General features: G+C 36.6%; 1 protein-coding gene across 1 annotated transcript in view; it reads left to right on the top strand.

Moving 5' to 3' along the window:
• Positions 1–25,361, top strand: part of OTOGL (otogelin like) — a 90,755-nt gene that overhangs the window by 30,939 nt on the left and 34,455 nt on the right. The window contains exons 24-30 of the mRNA XM_039386728.1: positions 1,943–2,050; positions 3,308–3,446; positions 17,104–17,238; positions 17,712–17,858; positions 19,525–19,644; positions 21,748–21,864; positions 24,668–24,824. Coding sequence (XP_039242662.1) covers positions 1,943–2,050; positions 3,308–3,446; positions 17,104–17,238; positions 17,712–17,858; positions 19,525–19,644; positions 21,748–21,864; positions 24,668–24,824 — 923 coding nt within the window. The remainder of the gene's footprint in view (positions 1–1,942; positions 2,051–3,307; positions 3,447–17,103; positions 17,239–17,711; positions 17,859–19,524; positions 19,645–21,747; positions 21,865–24,667; positions 24,825–25,361) is intronic.

Here is a 25,361-nt window from a genome sequence, read left to right as displayed (position 1 = left end):
ATACCATTTCAAATCAAGTATTACTTGATTATTTTCTGAATTATAAACTATAACTGGGGTACTGACAAGCCAAATCCCAAGTTTCTACCCAATAACAGAGTAAAAGGCATGAATTATTTTTATTACATAAGAGAATAAACACTTATTTTTCTATTAGGTGGAAAATTAAATGTATAACATTTAGTGCAGTTAGTAATATTCTCACTGTTAAATGGTATTTCTGGACCCATTATGACTTTCAGGCTCATGGTTCCAAGAAGTGAGTATGGCTTTTAGCTAGGAAGGGGCAAGCCAGATTATCCTAAAAATTAGGTTCAGAAGTTTTATTTTTATACAAGAAAATGTTAAGCGTATAGCTCTTGATATTAAATCTAAGTGGACAAGTCATGAAAACCTTGTTATGAGACATTTTACTGTAATGTCAATTTTTTATTATCTTGAGATGCTGTTCTTCTCATTGTTTCTCCTTTCTCACCTTATTTCTACCACTACCCATTGTTTGACTGAATGACCTAACATTTTGGGATGCAATCTTGAATTCTTCTGGAGACTGGCACCTTATTCTAGCATCCTGGGTACTTATGGTGCTTGTAAAGTAGAGGAGATTGTGTGTAGTACTGAAACCCTTTCCTTTGGAAACCCATGACAAGATGGACTCTAGTACGCAAAAAATGGTCTTCTTAAATGAAAAATGTTTTACATTTTCTGTTGTTAAAATTCTTGCATGATAGCTTGTTGTTCTTATAATCAGTAGCTGAAGAGGTGACAAATTATTAGAAACTCAAAGTCTCTTGTATGCTTTAAAAATGGAATAAAACAGCACAGATTTTCATGAGGAAATGAACTGAGAATGACTGTAAATTCATCACCCAAAGATACACTGAAAATCATCCTTACGCTGAGCTGGAGATATAAGAGGCTAAATTGAATTGTAGAAGTATAGAGGACTAGTATGGAAAGGGATCCCATGGGCCTAAATTATTCTCCTGCCCTTAGGGCAGCATCAGCAACACCTATGTTATTCTTGACAGATATTTAACTTCTATTGACAGAGACTCTGATCTTCTCAAGCTATCTGCTCTGGTGTTTTCCTATCCTTAGTAATTTTTCTGGACACTTGACTCATTTACTTAAAGCTGATTCTTGTTTATTGAACCAGTGAAGAAAACTTTAAGCTGTGTATTTTCTTTAAACTTTCACTTCAAGTGAAAAAATCTCAAGATCGTACTTTGAAAAACATCTCTGTACTTTCAGCCATGTGCTGCAATGACAACTACAGGAATTGTTCCCCTAAAGAGAGAGCAACACTGGGAGTGTCAGTAATTTTTTTAAAAAAGTTAATGTTGCTAAACAGATGGAAATGAGGAGATAGCAAAAAGTTGTTGACCACATCTCTGGATTTCTTATTCATAATCTAATTAGATTTGACAATCTTTGCATTACATGCCTCTGTTTTGTTGTAACCTTTCTGGTTGTTTCAACTTCCCTGGTGTAGGCAGATAACCTCCACCATGGCCCTTTGTAAATTGTGTTTCTTTGGCTATGGCAGAGTTCTGCTAACTCTGCAACAGCTGCCATAGCCCAGCTCACTGTTCTGCACTCAGAACAGGACAGTTGCTGCAGCCTCAGCATCTTGCATGATACACAGGTGCTCTGCAGTTTTCAGGGAGTACCTACATTACCTACGCTCCTGCATGGGAGCTGCTGCCCCACACCAACATACCCCTTTCCAGATAGAAGGATAGAAGGACCTAGTGAGGTCTTCAGCTGTGCAAAGTGGAGATCATTTGATGTGGACAACTTCTGCTGATGAAACAATTGTCCTTGGCTGGATGGAAGACCGGTTGCCCTCAGTGGGGTTTAGACAATACAGTACATATTCAGTTACGTTGATCTGCTTGTGAATTTAGTCTTTTGTCTTCCTAATTCTTTTATTTTAAAGGATGGCTGAGCATAGAGGGAAATGTTATATTCCTGATAGTTGTCCATGCACCTGGAAAGACAGGGAATTTCTGTCAGGAGAAGTGATAGCTACACCATGTTACACCTGGTGAGTGACATTCATTTTGCATACTTCCAAATCATCTGGATCTCTTAGACCCAAAGTAAAACTGATACAGAAAATTTGTTGAATACTTTTAAATCAAAAATATGCTTTTTTATAGACAGTTACAGGATACATCTTTTATTAGGTTCACTAATAGACTTGGATAAGTAGGAAGACTTTGGGGGGAGTGCTTCTTCAGATCTGTAAAGTAAGCTGAAGATATCCAAGCTAAAAAGCAGTCAAACCCAAATGCTTAATTCTACACATGTTAGTTAATCTCTGAAAGAAAAGACATTTGGCTTCTGGAGAATAGAATATCAGGAAAGACAACTAAGGAGAGAAAAAAAGAGAGATTAAATGTATGACAGTAGTAAATAGTCTACTTATTTGGGAACTGGACTCTTTGCAGTGTAAGTTACCAGTTACCATGAGTGACTGTATAGGAAGAAGATGAGCAACTTAAAAAAAAAAAAAAAGGCCATTAGAATTGAAAAATGAGCTAGCACACAGCATCTTTTTAAGGAGCTTTACCTGATATATACTGACACAAACCAGTTTTTCATTAATTATAATTTGCTAGCCAAAATATCTGTATTCAGTTAAGTATACATTTAATAATGAAAAAAAAAAGATTGGCTTGGCAGCTTTCAATCAGTTAAAAATTTCATTGGCAAATCAAATGAGCATTTACACTTACACTAGCAAAACTAGAGGATGCCAATACTACATTTGTACAAATTTGTGTAAACCATTGAAATTAGCTGACAGGAATAGTATTCCTGCAAAATATCAACATTAATTTCTTAAACTCATTCCATACTTGTCTGATAACCTGAAATCTTACAGATAGCAACTGGAAGTATTTTGCTTTGAATATATACAGACCTTTATCAAAATTCCTTGAGACAAAAGTAATATCCATGTTTTATGAACGAGCATGTTGTGGCCTGGTGTCTTAGCTATACTGGAGGCAGTGATGGAAATATTAACATAAGCCATGAAAAGTTTGAGATTTGAATTTATTTCTTAGGCGTTTTTACTGTTCATATGGGCTGATGGTAAAATGTTCAACACTTTTCTGCCATGGCATCACCAGTAACTTCAGAAGCGATCCACAGAATAGCTCTCTGTTTCAAGAATTTTCTTCCGTTCATGAATTTCTGCATGATTTGAAATAAAGAACCCAAGAAAGCTTTTTTTTAAAATATACAGAAAATAATCCTGTTATGAGAAGATAATGATTATTAGTTTTCCCTACAGTGTTTGTCGGAGAGGCATATTCAATTGCACCAGTTACCCCTGTCCTGCTGTATGCACTATTTATGGAGATCGGCATTATTATACCTTTGATGGACTGGAATATGATTATGTCAGTGACTGCCAAACTTACCTGCTAAAGGTAAGAGGATTGTTCATACATTTCTGTGTGTCCAAGTGAAAGTTTCCATGAAAGAACAAGTATTTTGAACACTGGGAGTTGATCTATAGAAACAAACATTAAGAAAACAGGTGTAGGAACAGGCGTGAAGGAAGAATCTGTAAATGACATTTTGTGCTCAGCTGTTTGAGAACAGTAAATGGTTGTGTTCTTGCATATCTACGTGGTTTAGAGAAAAATCAAACCCAGTGTTCTCTGTTCTACCTCAACCTTGCTTTCATCACAATGAGCAAAGAATAACACTATAGAAACTGTTCAAACTAGGTATAATCTATATATATTTAATAATTATCTATAAACCTGGCTTGGCAGAGGGTCAGTGATTCCTTGGCAGAGGGTCAGACCTCTGGCTGCTTGGAATTCTTCTTGAATGTGATCTGCATCAGATCTGGATTTTATGTGTATAATAATATCAAACACAATGATTTCATAATTCAACAATGAAATCATTCGTTGAATTTGTCTGGCCGCTACATGCTAATGTTCCTCACAGCACACATTTACAGTACATTGCTAGCCTTTTTCGTTTAAAAATACAATTACTGACATTTAGAAATATATTCTATTACTAAACGCACTATTGTTTATTATCATTGTTGCTATTTTTAAGGTGAAGAGTCTGTATTCTCAATTACAGTAATATGTTTAGAAGAATACTCCTTTTCCTGACTGTCTAACCTTAAAAAAAACCCCAGTTTCTCAACAAGGACTACTACAAATAGTTTATTTGTTGTATGCTTTAGTAGAGTATTCACAGCTGTGAAATAAAGTAAATTGGTTCCAGATTTTTGAGTTTGGTTAAAAAGAAAAAAAAGAAGAGAGGTTTGGTAAAGATAATAATACCTTAGAGCAAACTCTTATATAAAAGAGCTCTTACTCTTAGAGGTATATGAACCTTTGTACAAACTTTCCTCCACCAAGATGTAAAAAACAGGGATTACTTTACCTGTAAAATCTTCTTGCCTGTATGATGAGATGGAAAGGTGGCTCGTCATTTCGTAATTCTTATGCTATCCACTCAGACAGATTTGTAAGACAAATCCATGCTGCTTTTTCAAACTTTAGTGTGATACTGGAATTTTTGGCTTTTACAATCAAATGTAACCTGCCACTCTACTGTGTAAGAAAAAACCTACCTGAAAACAAACCACGGGAAGCATTTGTCATCTGAGAATAAAGTTGGTAGGCAGATAATTAAAGCACGTGGCACACTGTGGCCAATGGACCATTCTTCAGGTGAACATGACAAAAGTGATGAAAATGCTGCCTACATGGATCGCTTTTAAGACTTCTCAGACTTTTTTCAGCTTTTCAAGCTTTATTTTTTCCCCAAACTCAGCAAATTTGTTCATAATTTTTATTTCTTTGTTAGTATATGGAAAACTTTCCTGATCTATATTAAAGATCAGGAAAGAGATCCTGATCTCTATTAAATTATTACAGATTAGGCACGGCATAATTATATCTGGAACAGGTGATGTATCTGTGGGCTAATTTTTGACTGTGAAATGTTTGGAGTATTTTTAGGGGGGAAAAAAAAGGAAAAAAAACAAAGGATGGGATCATATGGCAGATGCCCAAGAGCTTTGAGGGAACTAAAACACAGAACTGATGAACTATGTGATGTGCAATCCTAGAATCAGAGGAATGGAAGATGGCAATATAACCAAATATTTTAAAAGGACTTATTGACTGAATTTGACAAGAACAGACCAATATGTCTGATTTACATATGAAGGAAATTCATATAAATTATAATAAAGAGAAATTGCAACTAAGGAAGAGTTGCCCCCCCCCCTTTTTTTTTAATAAAAGAAAAAATTCATGCATGATCAATCTTCTGAGTTATTCCAAAGACAATAAATATATATGGATGAGGATAGTCAAGTCAATGTGTGTGTATTTTACCTTAAAAACCTTTTTGAGAGAGATTTCAACAAATATTTTTTAGAGACTAGTTTCTCATAGGATGAAAATGAGGATTCTTTGAGACATGAAGTCACAGAATCACAGAATGGGTAAGGTTGGAAGGGACTAACAGGGGGTCGTCTGGTGCAAGCTCCCTGCTCAAGCAGGGTCATTCCAGAGCACATGGCATAGGATTGCATCCAGATGGGTCTTGAATATCTCTAGTGAGGGAGACTCCATAACCCTTCTGAACAATCTGTTCCATTGCACAGTAAAGTTCTTCCTCATATTCAGATGGAACTTCCTGTGCATCACTTTCTGCCTGTTGCCTGGCACCATGAGAATAGCCTGACTTGACACCCTCCCTTCAGAAACTGATAGACATTGATAAGGTCCCCTCTCAGTCATCTCTTCTCAAGGCTGAACAGGCCCAATTCCCTCAGCCTTTCCTTGTAAGAGAGATGATCCAGTCCCTTAATGGTCTTTGTTGCCCTCCGCTAGACTAATTAATAGTCTGAAGTTAAAAGACAGGAATAAGTGGCCTTTGTTTTTTAGAACAGAAAAATCCTGGTGGCATCACACAGGGATCTGTGCTCAGACCTGCATTCAGCATCTTCAGAAACAATTTTGAAAAGGTGGCGTGAGGATTGAGGTAGAGTATGCTGATGATAAAGAATCAGTCTGAACAGCTGAAACAAAAGGTTCAGAAGATCTTATGGCAGAAAACACTACATAATAAAATGGAAGATGAAATTCAACAGTGAAATATGCTAATCAATGAACACAAACCCCCCCTCGTAACTACACTAGCATGAAGATAGGCACTAAACTATCTACTATTATGCAGGAATAGAATTTTATGCGAGAAAAATAAATGAAACAGATGTAATTGACATCTTCATAGTGGCAACCTGAGTGATAATCTGGTGTCATCTGTTCTGCAATTTCACATATGCTTTTATTTGCATGTACACAGTTACACTACAGTTGTACCACATACTGATGTGTTTAAACTACATTATATATGCAGACTTGATGGCATAACGAGGTTGCTCTTGTTTGAAATACACTTTTGTTCCTAGAGTAGAGGTTTTGATGTCTCTCTCTTTCTAATCTCCTTCCCCTGTATTGTGGCCGAGTGAATACATTTTTAATAGTAGTATCTGAGTAATATAATGAGTCTACCTTGAGCTACTATTTGTTCAGAAGGTATGCAAGAGAGTCCTGTCTCTTATAGCCTGTTATCCAAACAGGGAAGCTTGATGAAAGGTGGGAAAATATATATATATATAGCTGCAAAAGTTTAAATGCCTTGCCTAACATCTTGGCAGGCGCAGCTGTCCAGGGCAGCAGCAGGGCAGCACCTAAACCATGCAACCTGTTCTACAAACCAACTTTTTCTTTTTTTTTTTTTAGTACAATCACAGAATCATAGAATGATTTGGGTTGAAAGGGACCTTTAAAGATCATCTAGTCCAATCCCCCTGCCATGGGGCTGTGTGTGCTGTGTGCTTCATGTTCCTTGCCTGTAAGGTACTACAGAACATCGTAGATTTGATAGCTGCTAGTACACATTTCATTGATTTAGTGGTAGTTTGCAGTGCTGTTACAAGGCTGGTTTTTATGAATAAGGTGTGAAATGCTCACCAGACACTTGAAATTAAAGCAGCTGAAGTGGTTGTAATATTGTATATACAACATTGTATATACAATATTTGTATTTGTCCTTTCACTTTTACTAACCTTTTTCCTGTGAGAAGTGGACAGCTTTGTCTCTGCTAACTTATATACTCTAAACAAAGGTATTGTAGCAGTGCAATAAGGGAAGTTATAGCTACAATAAATTAGTTGGCATACTAGCTCTTCCCAGATGTAGAAATGAGTGCAACAATCTGAATCTGATGTCCTTAGAGGCATGATAATGTGTGGTTCCCATACATGTCACCAGCCCTCACTGTTTGATTTGGCCATTGGCTTCCCTAAATGTGATCTGTCAGAACAACTGTTTGATTTGCCATTGTATTGCACTGTACCAAGCAAAGAACTCACCCTTACCTTTTATTATGTTTTAATAAGGAGCTCTTGTGCTCTTGTGGGAGAAAAATCAAGTATCAACTTCCAGCCAATTATGAAACTTCAAACTTTGTTTTCAACATCAGTATCATCTGTCAGGCCTTTTTGTTTAAGGTGACAGTAGGTGTATGAAAAAGCCCTTTATAACTAGTTCAACAGATATATCCATCTCTCAGAAAATTGCCAAGAAGATGTAATGCAGCAATTAAGAAAACTAGGGCAGTAATGTCTCATGAAATGATATCATCATCCTTATCAAGGAATTAGGAGTTACGTTACACACCAAGAAGTCCCTGTATAGATAGATGACATTCACAGAGAAGACATCAATATTTACTTCTAATATTTTAAAACCTCAGTAATTTCAAAGGTAAAAAAGAAAAAGTCTTAGCAGACCAACTTGTTTATCAGTGTAGATCATGAAAACACTTCATTTTATCTAATCTAAATATGAATGATGATTTTAAAGTCAGTTTCTTAATTAAAAGTTTTTAAATATCTTGTTTTCTTCTATTTTTTGCTTATTTTTTGTCTTTGACGATACTACATTCTTTCCCAAACAAAATGGTGTTATTTTTCTGATAAACTTTTACTATGTGTTATTAGTAGTTGTGGTCTCTTTCTTCCAATTGCTGTTTCATAGACTTCTGCTTTTAAAGAAGAATTACTGTCTTTCTATGACAAGTGTTGACATTTTTCTAGTTTTGTGGTGGCTTTCAATCCTGCAGCTCAGTGTCCTTATTAATGCTTGTAGGGTCTGTGCCCTTGGAGCGCCTCAGACATGTTCTCTTCCATGAAGCAGAATTATACTTTCTCTGCTTTGGGGGAGACTCCAAGGAAGAGTTTAGATGGATAGTCTACCCATCAGAATATCCTCAAATGACAGACAGGATTGTTGCAATGTTCTGCTGCAATGCTTATCTGCCTTTTAAAAAACCACAAAACCCCCCACTTCAGTATTTCCACTAACTTTAGTAGGTTGTCAGTAAGGTTCTAGAGCAGAGAAAATGATGGACTGTTTTTTTCCTATATCCTGAGAGATGGAAGTCAGCATAAGTAAGCCCTCCTCCTCAAGTATTCCCATTTTATGGATAAATCTTAATATAAATGATGCGATAAAAATATTTTCACTTTGCACTTGACATCGGGCGTTTGACTATTTTAAAATCATCTTTTTAATCTTTTTGATGCAACCATGAAGGTTCTTTTAAAGCCAAAGTTTGTTGGAAGATTACAAAAGCAACAACCGTTTGATCCATTTGATCAACTAATTGAACCATTATGCCAATTAGAATTGCAGGTGTAACTCTTTTGGGTCAGGAGACATCACATGAGAGCCCATTTGTTAAGGCAGAGGTTCATTTAACAAAACATGCATGATCTTGGGAACCAGTGCAACAGTTTCCCAAATGATTATCCTACTGATGAGGAGTCCCCAGAGGTAGATGCCTGGTCTGCCCTAAGGAGTACAGCAAAGCAGCTTGTTTCTTGCATTCTCCTTCTTTTGTAACTTTAAGCAAGTTCAAAGCTCTTAGTTAATGATACTTTTATTAGAGTGCTTAATACAGAGGTTGGTTGATGCACTGATAATATTTTAGCCATTCCTTGCTGATGTATTTATCTTGATTGGTAAATTTGTTAAATGATGACTGGGCATAAGTTAGAGCAGTCACACACAAAGCAACAAGTTTTCAGTTACTCATTTGTCATAGCTGAGGAGTCAGAAGTAGCTTTTATCCCTTCTCCCCTTATTATATCTGTTATTTTTTGTGCAATTTTTTTTCAACATCATTTGTGCCAGGTAGCCAGTCTGTAGATCCATTAAATTGGCAAACCTGTAGAATTAAATATTATTTTGCACAGTCTCTCTCATAACCTATTTGTAAAATAAATACATTCTTCTTGCTGTTAGTCATCCTATGGAGGATTAAAGTTGAAGGTTCCTGGTTAATTAACATTGTCAAGCTGACTATTCATAGTTAAGGCAAATGATTTCTTTTAATAGATTCTGAAAATTTTAATGGGAAAGTAAATAATGTTGAATTTGAAATTATAAATGTTTAAAATTGGACATCATACTCTAATTTTCATCTTTTATAATAAATAAATAAATTATATAAATAAAACTGTTACATGGGGTTACAATCAGAATGCCTTAAATTTTTCAATTAACATATCTAATCCTCAAACCACATTCCAGCAAATAGTTTCATGAGTAAGTGATGTGCCAAAATACGTCCACCTAAAACACTTGTCATATAATTTATAGCAACAATAATTGTGTAGAAATAATGATGCATTTCTTGACAGGTTGTATGAAAATTTGTGTCCAAACAAGAGAGAGACTACACTTCAGTGAAAATATTATTTACTGTGAATAAATTGTGAAGAATACAAATAGTCTGCTTTCCATCAGTCCCATAATTTCAGAGGAAACCTTTCTGGATGCCCTCTTTTTTTTCTTGGATCTCTGGCAGTCCTCTAAGGGTCAATAACAAACCCTTTCCATCTTTGTGTTCAGCTGTTTTTCTATTTGCTCTATTCTTTCTGTGAGCAAAAGATCTGATTACAGTTGGCAATGGATTTATGCTCTGGTTCCATTTTCTTCAGATCAATGATTTCAGACTCAATTACCTCTACATGCCTTTCTGTCTCCCCCACTTGATTCTCCAGACCATTAAATTATGCCGTGAATGAATCAATTTTATTCTCCAACAAAGGAAAGACTTCTTTCAATTTGTGCAGATTAGCATGGAGAGCTTCCAGGAAAGGCTCGGGGAAAAGTTTCTTACCATGAGAATGGCAATTTGGAGGCGGTGTGTTCATTGTGTGACTCAGAATTTGGATCTTCTTTCTGAGGACCTTGCCATTTAGTGACCACAGAGCTTGAAGAAAGTAACCTTTTGCCTTGAATTTCTGATTTTGCATCCAACAGCCCTTTGGCTATACTGACTCTCAAATGTTTTACTCTGATGGCTGCCTGAAAAGGCAGTTCCCTGTAAGAATGACTGCCTGAGTTGGAGCACCTCTGGTGGGTATAGCTTTGTGGACTGCTGATGATACAGCACAGTAAAAAATAAACAAACCCCAGCATCATGTGCTGTTGCTTCAGGAAGCTGTATGATGTGTTGGCAGTGGTAAAATGAAAGCTTTTTGTTGTGTTTGAAGTGGTGGGAAGCTCAGGCTAGTCACCTGTGGATGCTGCCTAGCAGTTTATAGCCTCTGTCTCTGGTTGTTGTCAGTGTGAATTAAATTTACTTTGACTTAGATCAGGACATGAGGTTGGGTTGTTTTTTTTTTTTTCCTGAATGTATAAGAACTAAACTTCAGCAGTGTAAATGAACACATTTAACATTTTTTATACTGAAAAGCATAAAAGCTTTGTGCAAGTTCTAGCTTTCTAGCTCCTGCCATAATTTCCTGGAGCTCTTATCCTTTTTTTCCTGTTATGTTGTACTTTATCTTTACAACCAACAATGATAAAATATTGACATTTGTCTTGCACTTATTAGTAAAACAACACTAACAGGTTCCATAAAAATACATGTTTAGATATTAAAACTAACACCACCAACTGTGCTGCTGATTTGTAATTCAGAATAGCTCATGTTACATAATGTGTCACTTGGAAACAAATATTCAAATGTTCCCAAATCTTTAATCTGCAGACGGTCTCACTTTTAATTAGACAGGAATTGAAGTAATGTGACCTGTGCAAAAGCCAAATCTGATACACAAGCTGGCAAAGATAGGTAAATGAAACAAAAGGAAATTTGCTTTAAATGACCTTTTCTCAAAACTTTTAGTATGGTTCTCTTAAAATAAAAAAAAAAGAAAAACAAAACCTTTCCAGTGATCTCTATCTGATTAATCAACTTTTTCGAAATTAAGAAACATTGAGTTAGAACAAGGTTCTATTTTAAGTAGATAAAATAAAATATTTGCTGTCATCTATTTTCATTATTAGCCGTGGATTTAAAAAAATTATTTGGATTTCATTGTTGACAAAACCTCAGAACATCCAACAAGTCTATATTGCAATAAAATCTTCTACAAAACCACCTATGTATAATAAAGAAAATATTATATAATACTATATTTTTCCTATTGCTTGTATACATACATATATGTGTGTATACATGCTTGTAATACAGCTTTCTAGAGTTTTTGACAGTTTATTCTGCTGGAGATGTATCCTTTTCAGAAGTCGCTTTTAAAGAAATAGGAAAGAGTTGTCATGGATGCATTAGCAAACATCTGGAAGTTGTTTGAGGATGAGTCAGTAACTGGAATAATCTCACTCCCCTTGACATTTCATCAGTGAATCTACTCAATCATGTTGCACTCCTCCATTTCTACTCAACTGTGCTAAAAAGCTAAAAATGTGTCATGTCTTACAAGTGTATTGCAAGCTTCCTCGCCCTATTTTAGGTGAAAATAATCTGCAGTCGTGTAGATGCAGAGGAAAAGAAAATTTATGTGCATGTGCATAAGCAATTTAGTCGTTAGGTTTTTGGGTCCTAAATGTGTTTTTTTCTTTTTTTAATACTTGTATAGAAATGCATAACATCAGTGGGAAAAAAAAGTATTATTACTATTCCTTTTCTCTCTTTTCTCTCTCCTGTAAGAGGATCACCTACTATCTTTCCTGTAGTATTTTTTCCCAACTTTCATGTGGATTTCTTCCCAAACTGAGACAATGTGTATCAGTGCCATCTGTTGACTCCAAGTAATATTGCTCCATTGCTTTAATAGCTATGGGAAAGAACATTTGATGATACAAATTTGTGCAGAATGCAAAAGCAGGGATGAAATAAAATTACATGGAATGTATATATATAATTTTGAAAAGGTACAGGAGAAATTTGTGCAGCAGGAAAACAAAAGAAGTCTTTCAATGAGAGATGCTTCTTGGTGTAAATTAAAATAACTTTTGCATAATTAATGTGTTTTTACTGATTATCTGGCAATCAAGTCCCCAGTATAATGGCACAAGAAACTAACAGCAAGTACATGTCAGGTACCAAGGCATTTTCCTGCTCTCCAAAACCAATTAAACATTTATGCCTAAGTGCTCACTAAATCTGGGCTAAGATGTTTTACTTCTCCTAGGATCAATCTTACTAGAGGTAATAGTTTCAATTGTTAAGTTCCTTCAGAAGAAATTCAGAGCCCAGTAAACAACAGCCAAAGTAATTCTGAGTTTCCATAAAATCTCCTGAAATGTGAGGTCTGAACAGAGCTAAGGGTATCTCTCTGAAATATGTACAAAGGAGAAAGAAAATTCTACTTTTTAAATTACTGTATATTTTTTCTGTATTTTTAGAGCTTTTCGCACTTGTTTGTGTGGCTAGAAAACATCTAAAGTGTCATTAAAACAAAAGGAAGATAGGACTAATCTATGTCCAGTATGTCCTTAGATGCCTTTATGTCCAATCTAGTTTGCAAGTTAGTATACTGTAGGGAACAAACCAAAAACAATGGGTAAATCGGGGTATTAAGAATGGAATGAGTCTTTACGCTGAACAGTTAGAGATTTTAATGAACCTTTCAAAGAAATAAATACAGCCACTTTTAAATTGTCCTCTCCCAGGCTGCATTTTGACTATGTAAGCACACTGTACAGTACTGTTATTGGTTAAAAGGGATAGAAAATTTCTAACAGGACATTGAAATAGAAGGTTCATAACAAAAATAAACTCTAGCATTCCCAAGCACTGCCAAAAAAAAAAAAAAAGAAAATAAAAAAAAGAAAGAGAGAGGAAAAAGGAAAGCAGTGCTTTGCTTTTTTGACTAGGAAGAAATATGGAAAAAAAGTGCAGCAAAGTCTGGAAAAAGAATGTCCTGAGAAGTGGGACTGACAATGAGCTTTTGACTGACTGCCCAGAGCTGTGACTCTGTCTTTTCTGTTGCTTGGCAACTCCATGTTATCACAAAGAAACTGACATTAAGTTGGAACAGCCTGGATATGGTAATTTACGTGGGAAGATACTCTTGCAGTGGGAAAACCATTTTATTTCTAGTTTCTGTCAGCGTAAGTAGGTTTCACATGATGAACTGTAGTACATCCCCTGTTGGGTGCATTTTACCTAAAAAGGTAAAGAGTGACTCTGCCTTGGAAAAAGGCTGTGCAGAAAAAAACCCCAAAACCAACAGAACCCCCCACCTTGTTATTCATTAGACCTGCTCCTAGAAATGTCTACTCAGACATTTCTTCTAGTGGTAGTGACAAACGCTTGTTTTCATATCTGTCTGGATTCAGTGCAGATTGGAGAGATGGAACTTGATCATTATAATTTATACTATTACATTCCCTAAGAACTCTTGAGATTTGCCTAAGACTTCACTGTCTTATATAAACATTAAAAGATGATCCTCACTTTATCTAATAGTCCTTTCTTTTGCATTGGCAGTAGTTAAGTACTCAATTTCAATTGCACTTTGTTTTTGATTTGTTGAAAGAGGAGGCTGCATGTGCAGCAGTTATAGAATAACTTGAAGACTGTGATGGAAGTAATGGCAAGAGCATGTATGTAGAGCAAATATTTTTGTGAAAGCTTTGAGCCGTAAGGGATCTGTAATCCATAATGATGTTTTTTGTGTTTGGGTTTAGGTCTAACGTTTAATTAGAAAAAGAGAAAGCATAGATTACTTAGGATTTAATGCGCAGCCCTTTTTTCTTAAATGTCTGGCTTATTTATACTGAACCACCACCACTGTCTCTCTGCATTTCCATCCTGCATCATTTCTAGTAATTTAACACCATCATGCAGTCCTACAAGTAAGGAAGCACTTCACATGTCTTTAGGACTCCTTGTTCTGGCTTTGGTCAGCAAAACACTTCCTGGCTCCGGGCTTCTCTCTATTGCAGAGTTAACTTGAAATATAACTCAGCTTTGCCCTTGGCTCAAATCCCAACCATACACAAAAACTTCTGACTTGAGTATGTTGATGCTGTTCAGCTGAAGGGATTGGCCTGGACTGTCAGGCACAGGCAGCAGCTTCAATTAGCATAGCTAATACAGCTACTCGCTCCTGCTTCAAGGACTTGTCTTCATTGCCAAAAAAGGTGTATTTTTACTGTGGGATAATTAGCCTGATTTAACTATCCTTATTTAAAATCAAGGCCTCCATGTCTTTTCTTACAGTGAAGACAATGTTCCCTATTAACTCAGAGTGTCCCCTTTTGCTGATATTAGGTTAACTGAAGAGGAATTAATTCTGCAATGAAAAGAGCCCACAATGTCTTAGACATCAAAGAGTCTAAGACCCAGAGACTGCAAGCGAAGTCCTTCTCTGTACCGAGTCCTGGTGGGGAGGCAGCTTCCTTGTTCACTTTTCATTTGGCCAGATACAAAATGTATCAGCTTGTATCCTATCTACAAAACTAATGAAATTGTCTCCTTTTTAATTTACAACATCACCTCCAATAAATCCAAAAATGCTCTGGGCTGTTACCTGACTTGGAGGGGAATAATTGTTGTACTGACTCAAGCAGCGAGCCTGGCTTAATTAAAACACAGTGTATTTCCCAATAAGGTTGTGACCAATTTTATTCTGACTGCAACCTAAAACAACTTTACAATAGAATGGAATAGATGAACTTTTCTTTACCTTGAAGCTTTCAATACTTTTAAACTGAATTCCCCTGCTAAATCATGGAGAAGCTGATTTCCTACACCCCCTTACCACTAAGCAGTTAGTGACTAACTCTACTCACTGTAACTATTGTCTTCCAAGCTAACTGCTGACAAATACCATCTGTTTCTTAAGCCCTGGCATTAGAGTAACACGGAACTTGCAAGGCAGTCTTCCACACCTTGTGTTCATTGCATTAGCTCATGCCTGCTGTAGAGTGTTTTCTATGCAAAGTAGCAGCAACCTCTGGCTTGTGGGCCATGCTAGACTAGGGACAGCAAAACTGTAACACCTCCTCTGTGTGGCAAAAAAATACCTCTACACTTTCTGTCATCTGGGGTTGGGTTTGGTTTTATTTTAGTGTTTTTCGGAGAGCTTGGTCACTATGACCTTTATTAAGAAAAAAACATACAAACTGCTTCCTATAGCACCTGTATTTTCTGTATGCAGTGCTCCTCACCGGTGAGGAAAATTTGCTGAGTTGTTTTTTTTTTTAATTCTTGAGTTCTGATGAAAAAGGAAAAAATAAGGGTGCAAATGCAAGGAGTGGTTAGGAGTAAACAGCCAGCACCTTTCAGGAGTACACTGACCACAGGAGGGAGCAAAGCTCTGGGGAGAAATGCTGTGGGCACAAACCAAGGCAAGGGATCCTCCCATTATGGCCAAGAGGAGCTCTCCAAGAGGAATGCTGGGAGCCAAGAGGAGTTCCCAGAACCGGGGAAACTCCCATCTTGCCCACCATGGCTTTTAGCACCTGCAATTAGTTTCATCAAATCATAGTCTCGGAGAGTGTCTAAAGGACCATGGGAGTAAGAAGAGGAGTTTAAACATCTTTGTTCCCAGCACTACCCAAGTGTCCCATATAAGACTAGATGACTCGGTGGGTGAGATATATAGCTTTTTTATTGCATATCTGTCTTATCTTTTATTTTTATTTCATATCTGTCTCAGGTTTGTGATGACTGTAGGACTGAATTCCATTAAAAATTAAACCAGAATCAGAAGCACTGTTATTGGCTCATATTAATGTTATGAAGTTAACTCTCTCAAGTAGTTTCTATAGTTACAGCTGCTTGTTGAATTGCAAGGATTGGTACAGAAATGAACTGGAAAGCAAATTAAAATAAGAAATAGTAAGTTAACCTTGGTTTTGTTTGTGGTAGTGTTATCAACTCTGAAAATACATTTTTCCTGCACCAAGGTGCAGGAGACAGAAGAACCACAGAAGCTGTAGGTGAATAAACAGACATATTAAGCCAAGGTACAAAAGTGATTTTTTTGTGCCTAGAATTCAAAATTAATTTACAGGCTGGAGAACCAAGAGGTATGGAGTTAGGAAGGTAGTAGATTTGAATTTTAGGTACTAAAATACCAGTAAATCAAAAGACGACGAAGTATTCAAATCTTCTAAATGTAGAAAAAACCAACACCCCACAAACAAAAATATCAGCAGAAACCTTTGCCCCCTCCAAGAACATTGAGTATGACTCATGGTTTTGTGAATTTTGATGGGTGGAGGTACAAAAACTGTTCTATCCGCTACTGACAGATGGTAGGATTCTTGGTTTTAAAAATATGAAAACAGCTTGATCTCATGTACCTTGGTTTAAAAATAAAGCTTTTTTTATAGCATGTCTCAATTTTGACAACCGCACTGAGCCATAAATATTCAATTCCATGTATAAGCACATTTTAAAAACCTAAACTAGACTCTTATTTTAGAGGTAGGCTGATCCTCTGAGTTTGTGAAGTCCTCAGGAAAAGGAGTCACAGCTGAACATAATGGCTCTTTGTGTTTAACTCCAAAGTTTGAGTTGTTTGTGGGTTCATCTTTGAATTTAAAAATCCATTTCCTTGTTTGGTAACTTTCTGAAATTTATTTCAAAAATGTGGGAATACCAAATTATCCGTCTTTTTGAGATGATAAGCCTAGAATAAATCTGCAGAACTGAAATGCAATTGAATCTGCAAATAACATGATTTCTTCTTAATGTTGCAGAGCACAGATAACTCAAATATATCTATAATTGCTCAAAACAAAAAGTGCTTTGACAATGATATCGTTTGCTCAAAGAATGTTTTCATCACTGTTGGAGACACTGAGATTTATTTTAGTGAACCTTCTGAGAAGCAGGTTAGTTAATTTCTTTCCTTTTTGGGTTGCCCTTTAAGATAAGCATTGCAAATTTACAGCTTTAAAGGAGCGTGTTTTTGGAAAGCGTCTCTCAGTCTGAGTTAGTATAATACAAGTGCCTAGGCCCAAATAAAGCAGCAGGTACCAGGACACATCTTTTTTTTTCATTGCTTTTTTCAAGTTTTACCTGTCCTACAAAGAAGACTGCTCAAAAGTCTCAAGGAGTTGAAACATATTGGCATTTATGAGTTTCTTTCCACTTGGTTTTGAAAGAGAAACCAAAGTAAAAAATCAAAGTAAACTTGAAAAATTGAAAAGACAAAATATCAAAGTATTAAAAAACATTTCTAGTAATATTGATTCAGCTATATGCTAAAGATCAAGTATTCTTCAATATACACTTTGTAGATAACTGGCTGTATACCTTGGTAGAATTACTTTATTAGATCTTAATTAATATTCATTTCTGTCAGAAGACCTTAAGGGGACAGGAAAACAAATCTAAATATCAGCTTTGGAAGGCTGGATATTATACTGTGATACACTTTCCAGAACAGGACATTACAATTCTGTGGGATAAGAAGACTATGATGCATGTTAAAGTTGGACCTCAGTGGAAGGTGAGCCAAAATAAAAACCTGAGATTTTGTGTAGCTTCTCTATATCACTAATGTGATCTCTTATTGAATAATTGTGATTGTCTTTTCTTCAAGACTAGCTTTCCCAGTGATATAGCTGTTTATCGTGGTGTTCAGCTGCTAGCATTTCCCAGGTAAGAAGAGATGGAGAACGTGGCTTCTGAAGAGAAACAGTGGTTCCGACATGCACATTTACTCTGTTGCTCCACACGTTGCAACCTTGGAGACAAGCAGGGATTCAGCTCTGACTCAAAGATACTTTGGGGGCTGGAAGGAAGAGTTAGTTTTGAGTTACCCAGTTCACTGCATGTTTTCTTAATTCCATATTTAGTGAGGGGGAAGACGGCAGGTTTATAGCACAGATTGGATTAGATTGATGATGGAACTGCACCCTGAGATGTAATAGAGGCTTCTGAGATGAAGAGATGTAGTCATATCTTGGGTTTAATTTAAGAAGACAAGACACAGGAAAGGATTTTGACAAAAACTGACGTTTAAACCTAATGGGTATATTGAGACAGAGTTCAGCCATGATTCAGGGAAGAATACGAGGCTCCGTCTCTTGCCAGTTGCTCTTCTCTTTTCCATTCCTACATCATCATCTATCTTGGTGTCTCTGTAACTCAGTTTTTGGGTCCTGGCAGAATAGCCTTATATGTGCATTTCAGAATTACATTTCTGTTTTGTTTCAAACATGAACACATGTATCAAGATGGGGCTCTTTCAGTAAAAGAAAAGAAAGCATACTATGCTAGAGTACAGTATCAGATTTTTCAAAGTGTAAGTCAAAGCTATAATGACCATCTAATGTGGTATTAAAGCAAAATTATTACAGGCTTTTGTCAAAATAGCCATAAAATACTTACTTCACCTACAAGCTGATTTATCATCAATAAATACACAGAATGAAAAGAAAAAAAATCTCCTGTTTTTCAGTAAGCTGGCAGGGAGGTGAGTTCTACAGGTTGCATGCAGGAACACAAATAATTCCAGCTCTTTCTGTTTCCAGCGACTGTTTCTTCCAGAAGCTGCAGTTTAGTTAGATAATGTCTGCAGCAGACCTTAAGAAAAAGGAATTTATTAGCAGGAGCCACAGCACTTTAGAAATCTAACTCTGCTTTTTACTGTTGTGCAGAAATTTCTATTTTCCTATATATTTATATATGCATGCATGTATATATACTTTTTTCCATCAGCAGCACATGCCCAACACCAGGAATCTGCAACTGTCTCTTTTATAACTGTTACTACAAATATTCTTGCTATTGTGAGCTAAAATTAGAAGCAGCAAGTTTTAATGACAATAACTAGTCAGACTTCACAATCATGAGGTAATTCACCTTAACTTTTGACTTTTGCACTGGGTGCACTACTAAGCTTTCAGAAGAATTATTACTAGATTCCAGTCCATTTTCACAGGCAGACAGTAAGAACAGGTTCTGGAAAACAAGAAGAAATCCACTGATTTCTCTTAATAAGATATTTGCAATATGGAACCGTAAGAATAGTAGAGTGTCAGATATTTTTAAAGTATAAGTCAGAGTTGCATTCAGCTTTTTCAGTTAAAAAAATGTTACATTCCATGTGTGTAATTGTACCAATTATTGACTGTCAGTTATAAGAAAAAAAAATTGTTCTTCTCTTCCAGGGTAAATTGGCAGGTTTGTGTGGAAATTTTGACAAATATACTTCAAATGATCTGACTACATCAAACAACATGGAGGTGAGAAATGCACAGGTGTTTGGAGACAGCTGGGTATTAGGACAGGTAAGTCCCGTGTCCAGTAAAACATTAGAGAAAAAGATGATAATTTTAATTTATAAATGAGCACGGTATAAGCAAATGATGCACAGATATTTTCTAAACTTATGGTCACTGCATAAGAGGATATTTTAATTTTTATGTCTGTAGATGTGAAATGTGTTAAGGTCTTACGTTGTAGCAAACACATACTGAATTTAAATGAAAGCAAAAAATCTCTTCAGGGAAGAATATGTTTTCCCCTAAGACAATCATTATAGTTGTCTGGATTTCAGTTTTCTACAAAGTTAGGTACACTGCTTCTGTTATTTTTGATTCATCCCAGTTTTAGAAACAAATGTAATTTCTCTGGTGTTAGAGGCACCAGGATACTGAAAGTAAATTGAACCTGAATGCTGGGAAAAAAGGTCTAGAAAAAAGTTTCTTTCTGAACACTGAAAAAAAATGATTTAATTTAGTTGTGAACAGAAAATAAACTGACAAACCAGAGGTGGTGAAGGGATGGGAGGAAAAGGCTCAGAACAGCAACAGACACAGCCAGTATGGAAACTTGGTTTCTGAGGGGAAGAAAGGGGACTGTAGAGAGTGGATGATGCAACTGGGTTTTATAACACAGAAGAATAGGTATTTTTTTCATTTGTGCTGAAATGATGTAAAGTTTTATAACCTTGTGAACCTCCTGAAAAATCAGTATTTATAAAACACTCCTTTTGGTTGTCTGTCAGAACTAGTTTTTAATTTATTGTCTCCTTGACACAGCAGGAAGATGAACAAATATCTCTTACCTCATGAAAGAATGCTTTGGAATAATGATTTTGAGACTTTTCTGCATCCATATCTCCCTTTGAATGTGTTTTGTCCTACATAAAATGTTTAAATTGTGTGAGCAAGCAAAGCAAGTGTGTAGTGTTGGTATTTATATTGCTCATCTAGAAGGTCGTAGATAAACAAATGTGTATGAAGTGTGCGAATTTTTCTTTGCCATTTTATCGGTTCAGTGACTGCTTTAAAAAAGTGTGTAGTGTTTGCATAGCACATTAACTTCTAGGGTATTAATATATATATATATATATATGTATTTGTTAAATCTTGTGTAATCTCCTGATCTCAGTGTCTGCCGGAGCACTTAGGATCTAAGTTCAGCCTGGGCTCTCTGGTAGCCTCTGCTCAGATACTTCATCTGGCCCTGCAGTAGGCCTCAGGGATTTTTTCAAAAAGGACCTTTGGCCTTTGTAGTGATGTATCCTTTACTGTAAAGGAGTATTTGATAGCTGGAGGCCTAGAAGCCAGTTCTATTACTGGCAATCATGCTTGCATTAGCGCTGTGAAGCCTGGGATGCTTTCAGGGCTTCTCCCTTCTGGGAGTGGCACCCCATCCCCTCGCAGTCATGTCTGAGCAACTGCACAGGAGGGCAGTGTAGGTGGACAACTGCACTGCAGCTAAGGCTGCTTTGGGGCACTCCAGTGATGCCTATGGATTCATCATTACACCCTCCTGGGCTTCTCTGCTGCACCAAGAGAGCATGGATGAACTCACATTCTCTGAGCTGAGTGTCATTTTGTTATATTGTTCTGTTCATTTGTTTTTCTTTTTGAAGAGAGACTTTAAGTGAGGGAGTTGTATCTCAGCCGTTTTTGAGTTATCATGATGATCTTTGATTCTACTTTTTTTTTAATGGGTTGCTCCCTTCCTACTGCTGCTTCTTTATTTGAACTTTCAGGGCTAAAGCCATCCGCAGTGTGACTCCATTTAAAGTCAGCACAAAACCACCCAGGATGGATTTGGACCATGTATTTGTTTGTGATGTTACAGTTGGTTGCTCTGGTAATGATTATAATGTGTCACAAAGAAAACATTTTGTCTTGATGCACTGAGCAGACAGCAGGAACATTTTAGTACTTCAAAACAAAACACAAAGATTCTTTTTTTGTGAAAACGCTTTCAATTATAACAACAAATCAGGGAAAGAGGACGATGAAGAAGATAGTATTTAAACTTTTGTTTTCCAATTATGCAAGTATTGAATTATATGATACTATAGTGTATCTGAGTCTGTGATAAACACACCTAACTATAAAATATTTGTGGCGTTTTTGCTTGTTTTCAAGTGCAAGAGCCCAAATGAAACGCTGAGACCATGTGATGTACATCAGAGCAAGTTCCCTTATGCCAAAAAGGAATGCTCAGTTTTATACAGTGATGTTTTTGCGCCTTGTCGCAATGTGGTAAGTTTATTAAATATCCAAGATATTCTGTCATGAAAATAATAAAATTACAGTAATTAATTTCTTCTTGCCATTCCCCTCAGTCTGAATGTCAGGGAGGATACAGAGCAAAGCCCTGCAAGTATCTCTTTGAGGGTGGGCTATATTTGTGCAGAGCTCCTCATTCCTTTCAAGACTGGAGCCTATTTCATAATAGTGATAACTGGGAGTTGTGAGTTAGTAGACTGAATAATGAAAGTTATGTTCTCTTTAGATTTTATTCATACCTTTTATTTATATAGTAGCTAAATTTTTAAGGCTTTTGTATATATTGCAGAATTCTAAAGTTAAGAATGTAAAGTTAAATATGTGTAATGTACCTACAGCTTATCTCAAATGGTGTTATTTTGTTAATTATCCTGTTCAATATAGAAAGAAATGTGAGAAATCAAGATTTCAGCTTCAGAGCTATTGATATTTTTAATTAGTGGACAGCTCATCATCTTCTTTTTATCAAAACTGAGGCTTGGTGTCCTTGTTTTCCCAATACCTGGCTGAGCCTGGAACTTGAGTTACAAGAATGTCCTTAGGTCAGTCTAGACAAGATGGGGACAACAACAGCTTTTGTGGTAATCTTTTGTTCCATTTTAATCCACCTTTTATCAATGCAAAACATGCTTTATACATTTTTCCCTATTTCTGATTTTAGCTTCCCAAAGGTATTTAGGCACTTCTTTATACCTGGGCAAGCAAGAACCACTATAACATTTTGTCTCAGTCTCTTATTTTCTTTAGGACTATTAACACTAAATACTTAATATTAGATGTCGCAGCTGAACCTTCTGACTTTCAAAACTGAAGTTTGATATCAACATGGTTAGGCATTTGCCTGTGTAGGAGGTTGCAGTAGCTTAACCCAAGAGATTTATTAGTGTTGACTTAAGTTACTATGTAAAGAATTTTTTGAGCATGTGCCTGAGAACATAGTGATGAGTGTATTTTAGAAGTGACAAGTAATAAATAAAAATGGAACTTTTGAGAGTTTTTAAGAAGCTGTATTATCACAACTCATAAAGAAAGATGTTTTCTCTTGAATATTCATTTTCTATATCTTATCCATGTTGTGATGAAAATTTGAAAACATTACGCCAAAAATTTAGCATAATTATGTTAAAAAATATATGTCAGGTGCAAAACATAGTCAAGTATTTTCACACATACATTTGTATCTTCTAGGGGACAGCCTGTAAAGCAAACATCTTTCATGTGTTTTTAAAACCTATTTATTAGCATGTGAAAATACAGCTCCTGCAAACGTAATGTAAAGTGACCTCCTATCAAGGGCATCTGCAGGACTGCTAGCTACAGGGGTGGAGAACTGGGCGCCAAGGAAAAAGCCCAAGCAGAGACTGACACTGGGGGCATGGAAAGGATGGAAAACATAGATGTGGGTTTCAGACGTGCTTGGAGCAGCACTATTACTGTTGCTCCTGCTCTGCGGGTGATGGAGGATCCTGCTGTGCATGGAGGGAAGCTCCTACCTGTGGGACACGTGGCCTCAGAGTTCAACTCAGGCTGGAAAACCCAGTTTTCAGGGAGACAAAAATCTTGCATTTCTGGCTGGCAGCAACTGATGGATTGCAGTTGCCCAGTTAAGCACTGAATTCAGCAGAATCTAAGGAGCCTCAACACTTGCAGAAAAAAAGGTCTTCCTCATGATTCCTAAGCTCAGTAAGAACTTTGACCTAAGGTTCCCAGTTTGTCACAACAGCAGGATATTTCTGACCCATGGAGAGATGCTGTCCTGCAGGCACGAGAGACAGGTTGAAGTCTTTGAAGCCAATCTGCTGTTTAGTGATTCCTGCATAGCTACTGCAGTTGTTTTCAGTGGAACTAATGCTCGTGTGCGTTCTCCGTGTTCTCAGTGGTATCCCTGTTTTCAAAATAAGAAAAAGAATGAAAGCAAAATGGCATCACTCTCTACTGAAGGCAGAAAGTCAATCTTGATCGAGTCCTTGACAGCTTCTAGCAGCTGCCAGCTGAGAAGCTGCCTCTGTGTTAGATAAGTGCTGCTTTGTTGCTGTGATGGTATTTCTGTAATCTGACGTGTGCCATTTGAGTGCTTTACAGCTGAGCTAGACCAGAGACTAAACCGAAGAAAAGCATTGCTTTAAACATTTCATGTGTTGAGTAAGAACACTGTTTTGGAAACATTGCTCAACATTATAAAAATGATGATTTAAACTCAAGGAACAATGTATCATGTAAACCCATGAAATAATGTGATAGTATTTTAGAATGAGGATATGGATTTCTGATCTAATGAAGTTTTGGGGGCAAATTATATTAAAATCTTGATAAGTGCAGAAGTATTTTTTTGCAAAATGTCGCCAGTGTGCTTAAGCTTTCTTTCTCTGGGCAAAACCCTCTCTACAAATTATTACTTTAATTACTTTGTTATTTTTCATGCAAAACTGACAGGATGACTATAGATGGCAGTATTTGCCATATAAAAAAAAGCAGAACATCCATCTTCAATATACTGTCCAAAATTGATGAACAGCAGGTGTGTGGACAGACAAGTTTGTTGGTAGTCACTGGCTGAAATTTTCTTTTGACATGTAACGTAGGTATAAGCCGATCATTTAAACTGTACTTTTTGTGTAGGAATATGCCCAAACTTTGGAAAATACCTTATTTTTTTGTTTAATTCTTTCAGTCAATCCAGAAGTATAACTCCTGCTGAAAATGCTACAACAAAAATTCAAACAGCTCATGCATTTAAATAACCTCTTTTTCTCTTCCTTTTTTTATCCCCCTACAGATTGATGTGACTTCTTTTATCAAAAATTGTCACACAGATACATGCAACTGCAATCTTGGTGGGGACTGCGAGTGTTTGTGTACAAGTATTGCAGCTTATGCCCACAAGTGCTGCCAGCAGGGAGCAGCAATCCACTGGCGATCTCCTTTGCTCTGTGGTGTGTATCTGGGCTGGCCATGCACCAGAGCTCATCTCTGAGGCCTTTGGCCTTTTTGCTGCCCAATTAGACAAATATGACAGAAGTAGGTGGATAATAAACGTACTTCACATTTTTCAGGCTGTCTGTGTGTTAGCTGTGCTAGCCTTATACACCCTGCTGTCTTACTGAAGAGGGGTGACTGTGCTCAGGGTGTGCCAGTGCAGAGACTACTGGAAAGGCACCTTTGTAACAGATCTGGGGTACATCCAGTGCTCCGTGTAGGGCTGCAGAGATCCAGTCCATTCTTCTTTTCATTGGCATCAAGAAGAGTTCTTAGCTATAGAATATTTCATGCTTCAGGTCTGCTGTCCCAGCACATCTACTGAAATACAGCTGTATGTCATTGAACAAAAGCCTAAGGAAATAAAATCCTTGGCTGAAATATCTTGTGGAAGATGAAACTTCTGCTGCTGAAAGTGAACTTTACATTTTTTAGGATGCAAATATGCATGGATTCTCTTGCTACTTTGTAAAAATAATGTACTTTTTTCTTTT

This window comes from Pipra filicauda, unplaced genomic scaffold (genome assembly GCF_003945595.2).
Source record: "Pipra filicauda isolate LSUMZ 115617 unplaced genomic scaffold, ASM394559v2 scaffold4_size7858003_pilon, whole genome shotgun sequence".
NCBI lineage: Eukaryota > Metazoa > Chordata > Aves > Passeriformes > Pipridae > Pipra > Pipra filicauda.
The sequence above is the reverse complement of the archived record's forward strand: the minus strand, read 5'-3'. Positions and strand labels throughout refer to the sequence as shown.